The following is an 18,983-nucleotide window of genomic DNA, read 5'->3' as shown; positions in this document are numbered from 1 at the left end:
GACACCGATGCTGTGAATGAATGGGCAAAATTTGTTAAGGGGGGTTTAATGTGAGATCATGTCAGGTTATTCACTTTGGAAATGTAGAAAAGCAAAACATTAATTAAATGGAAAGGCTACAGAGTGCTGCAGAACAAAACATCTAGGTGTCCATGCCTAAACCTTGGTGTGCAGATGCATTAAGCAATTAGAAAGGTGAAGGGAATATTGGCCTCAGTCAAAGGGAGTATAAAAGTAATACATTTTTGTGCAACTGTCCAGCACATTAGCAAGACCACCCCTACAACCGGATAGTTTTGACATCCTTACATAAGATTTACACTTGCATTGGAGCAGTTTGGAGAAGGCTCACCCAGTTGATTACTGCGATAAAGGAGGTACTGGGATACTATATACTGTTTTGGTCTCCTTAAGAAAGACATAATTGAATTAAAAACAATTCATAGAAAGTTCACTAGGCTGATTCTGGGGTGAAAGTGAGGACTGCAGATGCTGGAGATCAGAGCTGAAAATGTGTTGCTGGAAAAGCGCAGCAGGTCAGGCAGCATCCAAGGAACAGGAGAATCGACGTTTCGGGCACAAACCCTTCTTCAGGAATGAGGAAAGTGTGTCCAGCAGGCTAAGATAAAAGATAGGGAGGAGGGACTTGGGGGAGGGGCGTTGGAAATGCGATAGGTGGAAGGAGGTCAAGGTGAGGGTGATAGGCCAGAGTGGGGTGGGGGCGGAGAGGTCAGGAAAAAAAGAGTGCAGGTTAGGAAGGCGGTGCTGAGTTCGAGGGATTTGACTGAGACAAGGTGGGGGGAGGGGAAATGAGGAAAATGGAGAAATCTGAGTTCATCCCTTGTGATTGGAGGGTTCCTAGGCAGAAGATGAGGCGCTCTTCCTCCATCCGTCGTGTTGCTATGGCCTGGCGATGGAGGAGTCCAAGGACCTGCATGTCCTTGGTGGAGTGGGAGGGGGAGTTGAAGTGTTGAGCCACGGGGTGGTTGGGTTGGTTGGTCCGGGTGTCCCAGAGGTGTTCTCTGAAACGTTCCGCAAGTAGGCGGCCTGTCTCCCCAATATAGAGGAGGCCACATCGGATGCAGCGGATGCAATAAATGATGCGTGTGGAGGTGCAGGTGAATTTGTGGTGGATATGGAAGTATCCCTTGGGGCCTTGGAGGGAAGTAAGGGGGGAGGTGTGGGTGCAAGTTTTGCATTTCTTGCGGTTGCAGGGGAAGGTGCAGGGAGTGGAGGTTGGGTTGATGGGTGGTGTGGACCTGACGAGGGAGTCACAGAGGGAGTGGTCTTTTCGGGACGCTGATAGGAGAGGGGAGGGAAATATATCCCTGGTGGTGGGGTCCGTTTGGAGGTGGCGGAAATGACGGCGGATGATACGCTGTATATGGAGGTGATAGGGTGAGGACCAGTGGGGTTCTGTCCTGGTGGCGGTTAGAGGGGCAGGGCTCAAAGGCGGAGGAGCGGGAAGTGGAGGAGATGCGGTGGAGGGCATCGTCGACCACGTCTGGGGGGAAATTGTGGTCTTTGAAGAAGGAGGCCTTCTGGGTTGCAGGGTATTGGAACTGGTCCTCCTGGGAGCAGATGAGGCAGAGACGAAGGAATTGGGAATATGGGATGGTGTTTTTACAGGGGGCAGGGTGGGAGGAGATGTAGTCTAGAAAGCTGTGGGAGTCAGTCGGTTTATAGTAAATGTCTTGCTTGAGCAGGTTAGGCCTATGCTCATTTGGATTTATAAAGATGAGTTAGCAAATTTACTGAAAGGTAAGGTCAAACTTGAGTAGGATCATTTGGCTTATGTGCAGCAACAATACCAGAGCACCACTAGGTTTTGTGACTAAGGAAATAAAATCCTCGCTTATCATTTTTGCAAGTTGCTTCTCAGATTGTATCATTTAAGGGTTACAGAAGCTCCCTGGGGCATCTTTCCACAGTGCAATGTTGTATTCACTGTTCAACTTTCCTAATCTGTTAAGTAGTTTCAGTTATGGGGAAGAAGAGGTAATTGACAGTTGGTATCTATGCTCATCTGAAGAGCTGGTGTGGCTATGACAGACCAAATTTCTTCCTCCTAAACTGTAACACTTTTGTGATTCAGTCTGTATGTAGGCACAGAAGTATTTCACAAACTTCTAATTTCTCTACTGGGTGAGAGTGAGCTGGCAAGGATGCCTCAATAATCCAAAGATTTCAATTGAACCTCATGATATTCACATGTAAAATAGTATACATGTGGGACAACTGCAGATATATGCTCTGAAGTGAGAGGCAAGTGCCCTACCAGGCATGGAGCTTACAACACTTAGTCACACATTCAATGGCAATGCAATGGCTAGGAAGTCATAATCAATACAGCTAGATCTGACAGGGCCAGCTGAGAGAACATAAATGTTTCTACATTCATTGGTGTTGTGTTCAATGTTTATTAGAACAAAGACCTAGAGGACTGGCTATAAAACAGTTTTGAGCACTGACTGTATTTTATGGTTGTGGGTGACATACCAGTGAGTAACGAATGACTGGTCATTCCAGTTTCACTTCAGGAAGATGTCCTCAGGAAGTTGCAGAAGGAATACTTGTGATCACCTTATTCAAGGTTTACATAAGACTTGCATGAGATATTTCTAATGCACGGTATCCTGATGTAGTTGTTTCGGATGACGTGACAGAGTTCGCTAATAAGTGCGTCAACCGATTTGTCATCAGTTCTGAATTTGAATGTCATGCATTTTCTGAGGTCCCATGATCAAACTAGGAAGCTGAACATGGGATTGGGAGAATTAAGTTGCTCTTGAAAAGTGCAGACCAATACTGCTAAATTACAGGTCCACTACACGTCAGTATGGCCGAGCACTATTGGAGCTGCTTGTGGGCAAGTGAAAACTCAACTAAAGGAGTTGACACCTACAGGTCTTTCAAGATGTATATAAGGAGCAGTCTTATTGTGCTATTTACAGTAAGTGCTACTGTGCAAGACTGATAGCACATTTAGTATGCTTATACAAAGCTGCAGACCAGCAGGGATAGATATCCTTCATATTTCTGAAGGAGTAGCACAAAGCATGTACAGGAGCATTATCTCATAACAGCTCATTGTTCATCACTGCTCAACTGGGATGAACGCAATAGGAATCTTAATAATGCAAGGTTCTTGCAAATGTTAAACTATGAAGAACAGAATCAGTCAATTTTCTTCCACCCAACAACCTTGCATGACAAAAGTGAATGTGTGTGTGTGTGTGTTCATTCTGTCACAGATCTTTTTCCATTGTTCTTCCTGCTCCCTTCCCCCGGTTTAAAAATTCTCAAATCTCTAATTCCTCTTCAGTTCTATTCCTCTCTACAGGTGTATCTGACCTGACTTTATCCCCCAGTGTTTTTGTTTGTTCTTATTACAGCTGATAATGGTGAACCGTCCTGAATGTATGGGGTACTCTATGAAAGCTGACATGTCAAACCATATTTAGCATTGTGTAGTATACTGCCACCAGGGCTGTGAGCACTTCAACAGTGCAGGAGAGGCTAATTTGAAAATCTACTTCACTTGAAATTAATCACTTCTTTAATTCCAAGGTTTCAGTTTTCATTTTGAGTGCACTGAGCAGTCTAATAGACGCTTAGTGTCGTCTGACCCCAGTCACCAGATATTGACAGATGTGGATTGCTCATAATTACATCTGTCACTCTGGATGATTGCCAGTTGCTAAGGCTGAGCGTGGCTGTTGAGTTACTTAGCCATCAGCAGAGGTTATCCTGTTCATTTCTTCCTAGTAACCACTAATGTTTCATGGTGTTAATGTTTGAACAGGGTAAGCAAGGAGCCTTTAGCTGATCACCATGGCTTCCCTGATGAATGGGGACCAGGGATGAAGTAGATAGACCCAACCATGTCTAATGGGTCTAATCTTTGGAGAGTCAAGGCCTTTCTCCCTGCAGTACACATCTTGTTTCCAGCCTTCCTGACGGTCATTATGGATCAAATATCTGTTTTCCTTTTAATAACAACACCATGAAACACCTTAGGGAGCTTTTAAATACATAAGTACCAGTTTTTTTTGTGTGGTGCCGACAAGTGTTAATTGAAATTAATGATCAATGCAAGAATAATGATATTAAATTTCACTTTCTGGAGCCAATAGCAGATTAGTTTTTCCACCCTCCCCCCCCCCCCCCCAAGTCAAATTGCAGTCCAAAATATAAAGAACCAGTTGAGGCAGGTGGGAGTTTCAAACCATGGAATGGTGACAGTGCAGCAGGAGGCTGTGTGCTAATTCTGGCTTTCTGTGAGGCGCTTCAAACAGAGCTTTGCCTTTCCCCTGTAACCTCATCTGTTCCTTTTAGAAAGCTACCTTTGAACTGTTTCCATCACGCTATCAGACAGTTCTTTAAAGATTCTAGCTGCCTGCTACAAAGAAAAGCTGCTCCTCTTGGCCTCACAAGTTGAGATGATGGTAATGCCTGAGAAACTCAAGTCTGGCAGCCTTTGTGGAAAGCTAATGCTTTGACTGGGGTCTGACTTCATTTCTGAAGAGGAGACATACCGGCTTCAAAGCGGTATTTCTGTTTCTCTTGCTGCAGCTGCTGCCTGACCTGCTGAGTTTCTCCGGCATTCTGTGTTTATATCAGATTCCCAGCATCTGCAGCGTTCTGCTTCCTTCATCACAGTAATGTCTTGCAGCCTGAAATGCTTCTCTTCAATTCCTCCTCCTCCCTCAGCCACTTAAAGGCCATAGCCCAACAGGAAATAAATCGTCTTGATCCGTGAATGTGCATCATCATTCATGAGAGAAGCAGTGGAACTGGTGAAGACAGAGGTCATGCAATCATGAGTTATTCTATTCAGCCTAGTTGCAGGCAGGAGTGGGAATACTACAATTACCTTCCATCCCCTCTGGATCAAGGAGGGAGGTGGGGAGAGAAATCAGCCAACTGACCATCGACTGCAAAACTTTTATCTTCAGGTGTTTGGTAAAGGTAAGAGACTTCACTAGGCTGAACCTGAAAAATGAGCTTGTGAACTGGGTGCCTATTGTTTCTCTACCATATCTCCAAGAGTCAAAACTACTAAGAAACCCATAAAGAAACAATATTCCTTTGCCCAAAGTTATTCAAAACACAGAATTCCAATAATTATTGTTGTAGAGGTTCATTGAGTCAGTGCCAGTCCAGAACAAGTACCTAACTGTACTGAATGTGAGGAAACAAATAGCAGCATATTGAAAAAATTGTCCATATTAGAGTAGGAGGTGCTGGATGGCTTAAAACGCATAAAGGTGGATAAATCCCTAGGAGCTGCTCAGATGTACCTTAGAGATCTGTAGGAAGTGAGAGAAGTGATTGTTGGCCCCCTTGCGGAGATATTTGGATGATCAATAGCCGCAGGTGAGGTGCCAGAAGACTGGAGGTTGGCTAAAGTGATACAGCTATTTAAGAAAGATGGTAAAGACAAGCCAGGGAACTGTAGACCAGTGAGCCTGACATTGGTGGTGGGCAGGTTGCTGAACGGAATCCTGAGGGAAAGCATTTACATGTATTTGGAACGACAAGGATTGGTTAGGGATAGTCAGCATGGCTTTGTGTGTAGGAAGTCATGTCCCACGAACTTGATTGAGCTTTTTGAAGAAGTCATGAAGATTGATGAGAGCAGTGTGATGGATGTGATCAATAGACTCTTCATGGTAGACTGGTTAACAAGGTTGGATCACATGGAATACAGGGAGAGCTAGCCATTTGGATATAGAACCGGTTGAAAGGTAAAATACAGAGAGTAGCGGTAGAGGATTGCTTTTCAGACTGGAGCTTGTGACCAGTGGTGTGCCACAAAGATTAGTGCTATGTCCACTGCTTTTCGTAATTTATACGTAAATGCTTTGGATATGAACACAGGAGGTGTTGTTTGTTAGTTTTCAGATGAAACCAAAATTGGAGGTGTAGTGGACAGTGAAGAATATTACCTCGGAGTACAATGGGATCTTGATCAGATGGGCCGAGGAGTGACAGATGGAATTTAACTTGGATAAATGTGAAGTGCTGCATTTTGGAAAGGCAATCAGGGCAGGACTTACACACTTAATAGTGGGGTCCTGGGGTATGTTGCTGAACAAAGAGTGCAAGTTCATAGTTCCTTGAAAGTGGGTTCTCAGGTTGATAGGATAGTGAAGAAGGTGTTTGACATGCTTCCGTTTATTGGTCAATGTATTGAGTTTAGGAGTTGGGAGGTCATGTTGCGACTGTACAGGACATTGGTCAGACCACTTTTGGAGTATTGCATGCAATTCTGGTCTCCCTCCTATCGGAAAGATGTTTGAAGCTTGAAAGGGTTCAGAAAAGATTTACAAGGATGTTGCCAGGGTTGGAGGGCTTGAACTACAGGGAGAGGCTGAATCCGTTGGGGCATGGATAGGGTGAATAGCCAGAGTCTTTTCCCTAGGTTGGGGGAGTCTAAAACCAGAGGGCATAGATTAGAGGGGAAAGATTTAAAAGAGATCTAAGGGGCAACTTTTCACGCAGAGGGTGGTGTGTGTATGGAATGAGCTGCCAGAGGAAATGATGGAGGCTGGTACAATTAAAACGTTTAAAAGGCACTTGGATGGGTATATAAATAGGAAGTGTTTGGAGGAATGTGGGCCAAAAGATGGTAAATGGCACTAGATTTTAATTTAGGATATCTGGTTGGCGTGGACGAGTTGGACCAAAGAGTCTGTTTCCATGCTGTAAACCTCTATGACTGTGTAATTCCATTTTCCAGTACTTGACCCATAATCTTGGATGTTTTGACATCAGAAGTACACATTTAATTATACTTAGGAGGGTTCCTGCTCTGCGACTCTTACAGGTAGTGAGTGTATCAATGAGTCTCCAATGATCAGCATACAATGAGGATGTGAAATGAAATTCCAAAGATCTTGGAATGCCAATTGGTTGAATGTTAAAATTCCTTGTGTGCATTTGCAGTTAAATTGGATTCACTGTCCAAATCCAATGCCCAGTGTTAATCATCAAATTCTGTGCTCCTTGTGACCGTAGTTTGCCACCCTGTTTGTAATGTTCACCCTGGTCACCCACTCTATGCTACGCTATCTCAGACTTCCACTGTCTATCTTGCATAGTTGTTCTCTTCTGCTAAGTGTGACCATGTAAACCTGAACCTCTCTAATGCTATCCATCTCTAGGTTCCAATTTAAGACTTCTTTGAAGGCGAATGTGGATGATGTGCAGTTGAGCTGTCCCACATTTTTTTCTCTGAGGATTGTGAATCTTTGGATTCCTTTCCTCAAAAGGCAGTGGGTGCAAAATCTTCAATTCTTTTCTTTATTCATTTCTGGGATGTGGGTGTCGCTGGCTAGCCAGCATTCATTGCCAGTCCCTAGTTGCCCTTGAGGTGGTGATGAGCTAGCTTGAACCACTGCAGTTTCTATGCTGTAGGTTGACCCACAATGCCATTAGGGAGAGAACTACAGGATTTTAAACCAGCAACAGTGAAGGAATGGTGACTTATTTCCAAGTCAGGATGGTGAGTGGCTTGGAAGGGAACTTGAAGGTGATTGTGTTCCCATGTCTCTGCTGCCCTGAACCTTCTAGATGGAAGTGATCTTGGGTTTGGAAGGTGCTGTCTGAGGATCTTTGGTGAATTTCTGCAGTACATCTTGTAGATAGTATACACTGTTGCTACTGAGCTTTAAGTATTTTTAAGGCGATGGTAAATAGCAAGGGGATGAAAGATTATCTGGAATATGCAGGAATGTAGAGCTGATGTTAAAATCACATCAGCCATGATCCTATTGAATAGTGGACCAGGCTTGAAGAACGGGTGGCTTACTCTTTCTTGATGTCTGTATGTTCACATATTGCATTAATTCACTCAGTTCTTAGTGTATTTCACGCAGCATCATCTAGCCACTACTCAAGGTGTCAACCTGAAATTTGGGGTTGCATAGTGACTCAGTGGTTAGCAGTGCTGCCTTACAGTGCCAGGGATTCCACCCTTGGCCGACTGTCTGTGTGGAGTTTGCCAAATTGCCCATAGTGTCCAGGAATGCATAGGTTAGATGGGTTAGCTGGGAAATGCAGGGTTACAGGAATAGGGTGGGGAGGTCGGTCTAGGTGGGATGCTATTGGTGAGGACTCGATGGGTTGAATGTCCTGCTTCCATACTGTAGGGATTCTGTGATCCTGTGAACCGGAATTTTGCTTTTTCAACTCTATTTGAAAGTATTAAAATTTGTGCTGTCCAGGTTTGCTTTTGAAGGTGAGAGTTAAGATTGTTACTTTTGTCATTGAATTGATTTTCTTATAATCAATGCGACAAGCATTGAAATATTGATTGGGCATCATTCAGTTTTGTATAGTCTCCATTACAAACCAAAAAATTAAGAAATCTGGCAAATTTTAGGGGGAGGCGAGATGTTGGATAAAACTAGAATCATTTTAAAAATTACATTAAAACAGTGGTATCTGCAAAGTGGTATGGAAGCAAAATTTTCAAAGCTAGTAGTATGATGAGATAAGTCTCTGTGATGTCTCCTTAATGGTATTTCATTGTGATGATTTTGTAAACTGCTTTTTGGCTTTAAGTAAACACTTTTTGTTTCCCTTTCAGCTGAAGGAGTTCCTCAAGTTTATTACTTTGGACCATGTAGTAAATATAATGCCATGGTGCTGGAGCTGCTGGGACCAAGTCTGGAGGATCTGTTTGATCTGTGTGACCGGACGTTCACACTAAAGACAGTGCTAATGATTGCCATTCAGTTGGTGAGTGCTGTGACTGAAGTATTATGTGTGAAAATCTCTGATGTCAGGCTGCCTATGAATTTAACACTTTGCCAGCAATAATACACAATGAACAGCTTTATGTTTTTTTTTAGATTACTTACAGTGTGGAAACAGGCCCTTCGGCCCAAAAGGTCCACACTCACCCACCGAAGCGCAACCCACCCAGACCCATTCCCCTACATTTACCCCCTCACCTAACACTATGGGCAATTTAGCATGGCCAGTTCACCTAACCTGCACATTTTTGGAGTGTGGGAGGAAACCAGCACACCTGGAGGAAACCCACGCAGATACTGGGTCAATGTGCAAACTCCACACAGTCAGTCGCCTGAGGAGGGAAATGAACCCGGGTGTCTGGCACTGTGAGGCAGCAGTGCTAACCACTGTGCCACCGTGCTGCCCACCTTTTGGAATTGATGCAATAAGTGAGCGTTCCTGCCAAAATGGACTTGTAATGTCAAGCCGCTGTTGAGACTTTTGTGTTTGTTTGTATGTTCCTTACCTCTCAAACCTAAGTATTGCTGAGAAAAAGCTTGTCAAAGCTTTTCATCTTTCAGCCATCAGAGCATTTGCAAGAATACCTCTGTAAAAGGTCTGAGACATAATGGGACAATGAAACATGTAATGGATGCATTATTAAGGTTGAGCTGAGTGAAAATTAGTTATATCAATATGGAGAGTTCTAATAATAGAATTTGGAGTATGGTTAACTAAAGCTCTCACTAAAAGTGTTGATTTGGACTTTGTTATACACTAGAAGATAACTGTATTTAAACAAAGGGTTATGTATAATAGTGTAAATATGAACAGAATACATTGGTACTCCAGCAGATGTGCTGATGAGTGTAGGATGAAAAGCTTTGACAAATACTCGCAGTTGATATTACCAAATGACTAATTGGTAAACTTTCAACCTCTTAACAATGTTTTTTAAAAAATGAATGGTTCTCTTTCTTTGTAAAATCCATACAGTCTGTTTTTACCAGGGTTCTGGGGAGCCCCTTCATTCCTCCATTCACTCGCGCTCTCATGCATAATGTGAAGTGCATGGGCAAGAGTGGGCAAGGCTATCAACAAGCACTTACAAAAACATGGTCAGTAAAGAGTTGAGTTGCAAGTGATAAAAAGTCTGGTTAAGGAAATTCCCAACAATTGTGGCAGCACAGGGGGCATTATAGACTATTGATATTACCTGGCAATCACTTTGGGTGAGCCATGCTCTGACAGATTGTTTCTGTTTCTGAACAACAAAGTAGACCTTTGCAAATGAAAATCATTCAGAAGTGCAGAATCCATTTGTACTGCTGCATTAATACAGTTCAGATCCAGAAAGTTAGTCTTGGTGACTTGTCTGACTGTCATACCAGAGCAGTTATGCTGAGGAATTGGTTACAACTGACATGTTTGTCAGTTATCTTAAATCAAAGAGAAGTGTTATTAGCTACACAAACAAAGGTATTATTACAGTTGAAGGAAAAGATGCAAGCTTCTTCAAGCCTCCTGAGTAGGATGCACACAAAGCTTAAGTTACAAAGTAATTTATAAGTGTTCTTTTTTGTTTGTTTATAGAGTGTGGGCATTGTGTCTGGGCCAGTATTTATTGCCCATTGCTAATTGCCCTGGGGAGGGTGGCGAGGCGTTGCCTTTGTGAACCGCTGCAAGCCATGTGGTGTAGGAATACCTATGGTGATGTTAGGGAGTGAGTTTCAGGATTTTGACCCAGGGACAATGAAGCAACAGTAATATTGCACAGGTCAGGAATGTAAACCTGCTTTTGGTGGTATTTCCTTGCATTGCTGCCATTGTCCTTCAAAGTGGTGGAATGTGTGTGTTTGGAAGGTGCTGTCAACCGAGGCTTGGTGAGTTACTAAATGCTGCCACTGTATTTCAGTCGTGAAAAATGTTGAAAGTGACGGATACAGTGGAAGTTAAGAGGGTTTGTATGTCCCGACTGGTGTTGAGTTTCTTGAATGTTGTTGGCATTGCACCCATCCAGCTAAGCATGTTCCTGTCTTCTGCCTTGAGATTGATGGCCAAGCTTTGGGGACGTAGGAGATGAAGTTTCTCCAAACGAGTCCCAACCTCTGACCTGCTTTTGTAGCCATGGTATGTATATGGCTGGTCCAGTTCAGTTTATATTCATTGTTCACGCCAGCGTGTTGAAAATTAAGAATTCAATTATGGAGTGCCATGGAATCTCAATGGATGATGGTTAGATGCTCGTTTGTTGGATATAGTCATTGCCTGGCATGAGTACCATGAACGTTGGGCATGTCTCAACCCAAGCTGGATGTTGTTTAGGTCTTGCTGCGTTTTCAGATGAGTTGTGAATGGTGCTAAACATTGCACAATTATCAGCAAACGTCTTCATTTTTGATTTTATGATGCGGGGAAGGTCCTGCAGCACCTGAAGATAGCTGTGTCTAGGACACTACCCTGGAGTTGTGATGATTGACCTCGAGCAATCTCAGCCATCTTCATTTATACTTTGTATGACTGCAAATGACATGGAGCTTTCCCACTATTCCCACTGCCTCAAGTTTTGCTGGGACTCCTTGTTACCACACTCAAGTCAAAAGCAACCTTGATGTTAAGGACAGTCACTTCCACCTCACCTTTAGAATTCATCTCTTTTGTCCCTGTTTGGACCAAGACTGTATTGGAATCTGAGAAATTGGAAATAGTTTATAGCTTATACAAGTAATATGTCAGGATGTTGTGCAGTGCCAAAGAAGGAACAGATTTACCTCATGATACATGGAAAACTATAACAATTGCACAGTGAGTTAACTTTTTTTTGCTGGAATGCAGATGGTTCTTGCTGAATTAGAAGTTTCCTTTGTTCTTTGCGATATAGGCAGCTGTGTCAAGGATCAGCACTCAACGCCCATACCTAATACAGTTTTTCTTTAAAATCAATCCAGTCATATGTTACAACATACCTCTGGAGTTGAACCTCAATCCAGGCCTTCTAACACTGCACCACCAGAGACTCCTATCCAATTTATCTTGAGAAATTTCAATCACATTTCAGTAAGATGTTTATTTGGCCATTATCATTTGAGATGTAGCCAGTTCTGTTATTATGTGTCTTGCGTTAATGTGAATTGACTCTAAAATGCTTGATGGATACGGAACACTGTTTCTACAATGTGAACATCTAAAAGGTGTATTGGCTATAACGCCATTACATCTCCACCACTTTGTGTTATTTTTATTGCACGATTTTCATATTCCACGGGGCTGCACAGGAACGTAGTTGTCGCATTATAGAAGAAATGGCTGTATGTCGACAAAATTCCAAATGGAAACATCTCACAAAATCAGGTGGATTAAGGTGTTCCAAGGAATACTTGTTCCATTATTATACTGCCAGGTAGAAACTTCAGAGCTGATACACAAACCAATCTTAATAAAGTAACCACAATTACAATTAAGCCATCACTTTCCCAACTCCTGCCATTGCTGATGGCACCAATGATTTTGCCAATGCCCATCACAACCTGACAAGTCTGTCTTCTTCATTAATGTCCCAGTTGAGCTGAAAGTAGCTGTTTTATTCAGAACATCTCGTATGCTTCTTTCAGTACTGTTGGTAATGTGAACATTTAGCTGTACTACATTTCTTTTAACTAGACTAAGAGTAAAGTGTACAAGAATGTTAGCAAGGTTGTTCAGACTTGCTCCATATAATTGCTAGTCCCTAATAGCTAAGAACCAAAATTACATGCCACCACAGGTTATCCAGTTGTATCAGCTTGGTCTGATGTTTACACTATTGTCACATAGCTTCAACAGATCGAGTCCCACTTGAGGACAGTATGTTACTCAAAGAGTGCTGTATCTTTGGAGTTGCTTATCGACAAGCATGTGAATAGGATGAGCAAAGGCCAGAAATGTCCATTATGCCTGTGTGACCCACAAGTTGCAGACAATCAAGTCTTGACCTGGCCCCTCAACACCATTTTCCTGTGAGACAAAGGAAAAATGTAAATTTAGGTAAACCTGCAAAATATTTCTCTGAAGACAGTGATGATGACAACCTCCAGGAGACCACGTTGATCAGTAAATCTTTCGTATCCCTGCAATCTTGGAAAACATGCTGTTATTACCTGAAAATTCTTTAAGGCGAACTGACCTCTGAGTTATCAATGTATCAGATAATTGTGAAAAGATTCCTGATACTATTTGCAGAATAGCAGGATGCTTCTGTTCAACATTCCGACCAAAAAAGCTCAGTTTTTATTGTTTTTGTATTCTGTAAATTGGCTCCATTCTGCTTCCAACAAATCATCGTGGCTGTCTGAGAGACATTAGTAAAATGCTACAAATGTGCACAGCTTTCTCTTTCTATTAGTATTATTTTAGAGTTTAACTTGAGTTTCCCTGGTCTGAAGGTGTAAGAGCCTATTTGTGTTACAGTCGAGCAGTATTAATTACTGAGTCATGGTCCTACCTAAGTGACACTAAAACAGCTTTTGGAGTCAGTTGAAGTTTTTAGAATTCGTCTCCAAGGGCGGTGTCCTTGTAATTTCATCCATTGAATACAACTGTCTGTCATGTTCACATAAGAAAAGTCTCACTGAGCGAGCTAACCTGGCCCATAGAATAGAATTGCTAATACATTGCTCTGATGGGCTATGATGGTTTGAGGTGAGCATCTAGATTAATGACCTCTGCCAGTGGGTGAAAAAGTTTGAGCTATTTCTGTTCCATCTTCTTTATTAAAAACTTCTGGAAACCAGCCTGGCTATGATTTCATTCCCTTCACCACACAAGCCAGAAACCTGCTCCACTATTTTCCAGAAGAGTAACCTCTAACCAGCTAATCTATATGTGCTCCTGCAGGCCTACTTTTAAAATTTGAGGAAGGAAACAAATGGAAGATTGAAAAGAACCTTAAACCAAATGAGGCAATTGGCAGAATGCGCAACCTGTCAGTTAGCGTTTCTACAGTGATTCTGAGACTCCCAGATCAAATTAGCTGTAAACATTACTATGATAAGCACTTCCCTAAAATATTCAGAATTACCTTGGCTTCAGTACGTCTTGACAGTTTGACATAACCGTTAATGTTGTCACCTCAGTCACAGCTTTTGTATTCAATTCTCAGTGTATGGTTTTGAGTACAAAAATCAAGGTTGACATTTCTGTGCAGTACAGAGGGAGTGCTGGACTGTTCGATTTTGCTGTCTTTTAAACTGCGGCCCTATCTGCCTGGTTGTGTGGTGGTGAAATTTCCCATGACACTATTTCAAAAAAGAGCAAGGATTTCTCCTGGACTGGGCAACATTTATCCCTTAGTCAGATTCAGAAAAAACGGTTATGTCTTTCGAATCGTAGCATCATAGAGATGTACAGCATTGAAACAGACCCTTCGGTCCTACTTGTTCATGCTGACCCGATAACTTAGATTAATCTTGTCCTATTTGCCAGCATTTGACCCTTATCCCTCTAAACCTCTCCTATTCATATTCCATCTAGATGCCTTCTATGTGTTGTAATTGTACCAGCCTCCACCACTTCCTCTGGCAGCTCATTCCAAACATGCACCACCCCTCTGCGTGAAAAAGTTGCCCCTTAGATCTCTTTTAAATCTATACCTTCTCACCTTAAACCTATGCCCTCTAGCTTTGGACTCCCCCATCCCAGGGAAAACACTTTGTCCCTTTACTCTGTCCATGTCCCTCATAAGATTATGAACCCCTATAAGGTTACCTCTCAGCCTCTGAGGTTCCAGGGAAAATAGCCACATCTTATTCAGCCTCTCCTTAAAACTCAAACCCTTCAACCCTGTCAACATCCTTGTAAATCTTTTCTGAACCCTTTTGAAGTTTCACAACATCCTTCCCATGGGAGGGAGACCAGAATTGCAGACAATATTCCACAAGTGGCCTAACCAATGTGTCGTGTGCAGCTGCAACATGGCCTCCCAACTCTTATAATCAATTCATTGGCCAATAAGGGCAAGCATACCAAATGCCACCTTCACTATCCTATTTATCTGGGACTGCACTTTCAAGGAACTATGAACTTGCTCTCCAAAGTCTCTTTGTTTAACCACACTCCCAAGGACCTTACCATTAAGTGTATAAGTCTGTTACTTCTGGGAGTTTTCAGTGCACAAATTTGCTGCTATATTTCTTAGTTGTAAAATGCTTTGAGGTGTCCAGCCAGTGTGAAAAGTGCTGTAATAAAGTGAGCCCTTTTTTGGCTTTTAAGGGTTGATAAAATGGAGACCAACTTTGATCTCAACAAATGATAGAACAGGCCCAAAGGCCTAAGTGGACGACTCCTGGTCCTGAACGATGGAGAAAGCTACAACTGCTTATATTAAATACTTCAGCATTTCTAGTATTCAACAAATGATGTTTCCTCTTGTATTTTGTGTTAAATGGAGTCCTTTTGTATAAAATTCCGCATCAGAATACACAATGATAATTCACAGATGTGATTCAGTTATAAGCCTTATTAACTTGCCCCATGCAGTCTTTGAATATTGATCTGTTTGCTCTGATGTTTCCTTTATAATTTGTGTTTGAACTCAGTGTCTGAATTTATTTGAAGCAAAATCTTCTGCAGCAAGCAGATGAATTTCTTCTTCACATTGAGATGGTAATGAAAATCTCTCAAATTGAAATATAGTGAGATAGTCTGAGTTGATGTTCCTGACAGCACAATGATTAGCTTATCCCAGTTTGAACCATTTAATTAAGCATTTGTGCAAATCCTTCCTTAGCATTTATTTCAAGTATAGAAGAATGGATGGATGTATTTTTCAAATTTTTAATGCTGTGAGCAAAAGTGAGATTTGTTTTGTTAAGGCTCTGCCTGGAAGCTAATTATGCCTATCAATAATACAAAAGCAAAATAGAGCCATTGCTATAAATCTGAATTTAAAACACTCAGCAAGTCAAGTAGCATCTGTGGAGAGAGGAAAAGAGAGGATGTTTCACAAGAGTCATTTAGTGCTGTGCCGTCCTCTTTCAGACTCTTAGTATAACCTTCAGCATCAACATCCTTGGAGTCACCCACATTCCAGAAACTTAGCTGATCAGCTACAAATTTTGAGAATTTTCACAGCTTCTCGGACAAAATAACTTGCCTGTTAACTTTCGCTTATCTCACCACTATTCAAAGAAGTGCAGGTTAGGTGAATTGGCCATGCTAAACTGCCCATGGTGTTCATGGATGAGTAGGTTAGGTGCATTAGTTAGGGGTAAAATATAGAGTAATAGAGTAGGGGAATGATTCTGAGTGGGTTACTCTTTGGAAGGTTGGTGTAGATTTGTTGAGCTAAATAGCCTGTTTCCACACTGCAGGATTCTTTGATTCACTGTCACACAGTGGAGCAATGTGTACAGCCTCCAGGGTTTACTGCAGCACCTTGGTGAGGCCCCTTTGTCAATACCTTCCAAGCACACTTTTGTACCACTATGATGGAGAAATGCAGCAGATTTTCCAAGTCACAGACTATCCTGATTTTAGATTGAATCACTTTTCGCTGAATCAAGATCCTAGAACTCCCTCCCTAGCAACAGACTAAAGTGGTCTAAGAATATGACGCAGCACCACTTCCTCGAGGAGAATTAGGATTGGGCAATTTGTATTGACTTTGCAATCAATGCTTACAATTTAGGAACAAATTTTAAGAAAAACTCTGAATAACCAAATGGATACTGGACATCTCAGCATGGATGTTTTCAACAGTTTGTACTTTTCCCTTGGTGTCCCATCTAAGTTGTGGTGCAATATCAGAACAGTCCTTGTAAACGTCTGGTCTTTTGAGAGTTAAAAGTATTGCACAGTCCTGTTGGATATCATAGGCTCCAGCGTGAAGCTCTCTGTTCCTCCTCCTAGTTATTGATATGTGATGTAAAGCTGAGACCTGTGAATAATGCTAGGGAGCACCGCTTGGCACATATTGCCAATTAGGAAACTTTATCTTTATCCCTCCTCCGCATTCTATCTCCAGCCAATTAGTGACTCATGTCAGAAGATTACTTTTGATTCACTCTCATTTTGCTCCTGCTTTCATGTTTGTAATATCATCATATGCTGTTTGGAGGGTGATTGCGAGAGCATCTGCAGCTCCTCTACTGTAGAAACATAGAATGTAGGAGCAGGGATAGGCCATTTGGCCCTTTGAGTTTGCTTGATAATTCACTCTGATCATGCCTGTCCTGGCTTTCTCCAGATATTTTTTGATCCCTTTAGCCTGAAGAAATTTTTGAAAACATTGAATGTTTTGGCCTCAACAGCATTCAGTGGCGGAGAATTCCACAGGCTCCTCACTTTCTGGGGTGAAGCGATTTCTCCTTTTCGCGATTCTCAAAGGTCTGTCCCTTAATCTCAGAGCGTGAGCCCTGGTTCTGAACTCCCTGGTTATCAAGAACATCCTTCCTGCAACTACCCATCTTACCCTGTTCGTATTTTATGGTTTTCCAAGTGATCCACCCACGCGCACACCCACCCACACACGTGTGTGCGCGTGCCCCCACACGCACCCTGAACAAAAGGGCCCCCCCACATGCGTGTGCGCGTGCCTCCCACCCCCCCCACACACGCGCGCCTCCCCCCCACACACACATGCGCGCCCCCCCCACACACGCACGCACACACCCCACACACCCCACACACCCCACACACCCCACACACCCCACACACCCCACACACGCACACATGTGCGCGCACCCCCCGCGTACACGTCCCCTCTCACACACAATTTTTCTAAACTCTTGTGAGTATTGTCCCACTGTCCCAGGAATCAGTCTGGTAAACCTTTGCACTTCCTCAACAGCCAAAGCACTTTCTGAGATAAGGATACCAAAACTGTATTCAATATTCCAGCTGTGGTCTCATCAAGTCCCAGTACAATTGCAGCAAGATGTCCCTGCGCCTGTACTCGAATCCTCTCTCAATGCAGGTCAGCATACCATTTTCCGACTTCACTGCCTGTTGTGCCTATCTGCTTACTTTCAGCAACTGGTGTAGAAAAGCACCCAAATCTCGCTGCACCTCCCCTTTCCCAGTCTATTGCCATTCACATTAACTGTCTGTTTTTTACTATCAAAATGGATAACCTCACATTTATCTACATTATACTTAATCTGCCATATATTTGCCCACTTAACTTGTCCAAGTCACACTGAAGCTCAGCTCATCCTCCCAACCAGCTTTGTGCCATCTGCAAACTTGGAGATATGAAATGTAGTTTCCTCATATAAATCATGAATATACATTTTGAATAGCTTGGGTTCTAGCACTCGTCCCTGCGGTACCCCACTAGTTACTGCCTGCTAATTGGGAAAAAGACCTCTTTATTTCCTTTCTGTCCTACACCATGTTCGTGATTCAGGGCAGCAGGTACCTGTCCTGAGTAGTTGGCATCACTTGCACTATCTCAGCTGCGACTCAGTTTTACTTTCTCCATTCATTACATTCCACAAGTATGTTTGTTAGATCATCCAGTGTATGTCACTGCACTGCTGTTCAGAAGCAGTGATAGCAATTCAGAGTCCTGTGAAATGTAGGTTTGCTACCAGACTTGCTTAGCAGATTCCATTTGGCCCCTCATTTTCTGAGGAGAGTGAGGAACAGATTGTATTAGTTCAGTGAAGCACATTAGTATCATTACTTGGGTGTGAAACTCAAACTGGGTGGCATACTCAGAGATAAATGATACTATATGTTAAGGTTTGGCTATGCTGCCTCACACTTGCTTTAGTGCTCTTCCTCCTTAACTGACCTCTGTATGAGTTCAGGAGTTTTATTGATTTGTTTTGCTACCTTTATTCCCAATGTTTAAAAGGCTGTTCCATGCATCGAAGAGTGCTGTCGATGAATCAAAATTGCATAGAGCACTAACAGTTTCATCTAACTGCAGAATTTCTGATTAACTGTTTTGTTATGAGGCAACTGATTTGAACGTTGCTTATTAAAACTTTCCTCGTGATGTGAGCATCGAAGGCAGCACCATACGTTTCCCATTCCTAATTGCACTTGCAGGTGATGAACCACCATCTTGAACTGCTGCAGTTCACATGGTGCCGGTATACTCCCAGTGCTGATTGGAAGGGAGTTCCAGGATTTTGACCCAGTGACCCTGAAGGAATGACAATATATTTCCGAGTTTGAGTGGCAAGTATCTTGGAGGGGACTGTGTAGGTTGTCATGTTCCAATGTATCTACTGCCCTTGTCCTTCTAGGTGACG

General features: G+C 42.6%; 1 protein-coding gene across 8 annotated transcripts in view; it reads left to right on the top strand.

The window, feature by feature from the left end:
* LOC140458498 (casein kinase I-like) overlaps positions 1–18,983 on the top strand; it is a 222,879-nt gene that overhangs the window by 137,407 nt on the left and 66,489 nt on the right. For all 8 annotated transcript variants that reach the window (XM_072553186.1, XM_072553185.1, XM_072553184.1 and 5 more), the window contains one exon: positions 8,597–8,748. In XM_072553186.1, coding sequence (XP_072409287.1) covers positions 8,597–8,748 — 152 coding nt within the window. The remainder of the gene's footprint in view (positions 1–8,596; positions 8,749–18,983) is intronic.

This window comes from Chiloscyllium punctatum, chromosome 33 (genome assembly GCF_047496795.1).
Source record: "Chiloscyllium punctatum isolate Juve2018m chromosome 33, sChiPun1.3, whole genome shotgun sequence".
Lineage (NCBI taxonomy): Eukaryota > Metazoa > Chordata > Chondrichthyes > Orectolobiformes > Hemiscylliidae > Chiloscyllium > Chiloscyllium punctatum.
The sequence above is the reverse complement of the archived record's forward strand: the minus strand, read 5'-3'. Positions and strand labels throughout refer to the sequence as shown.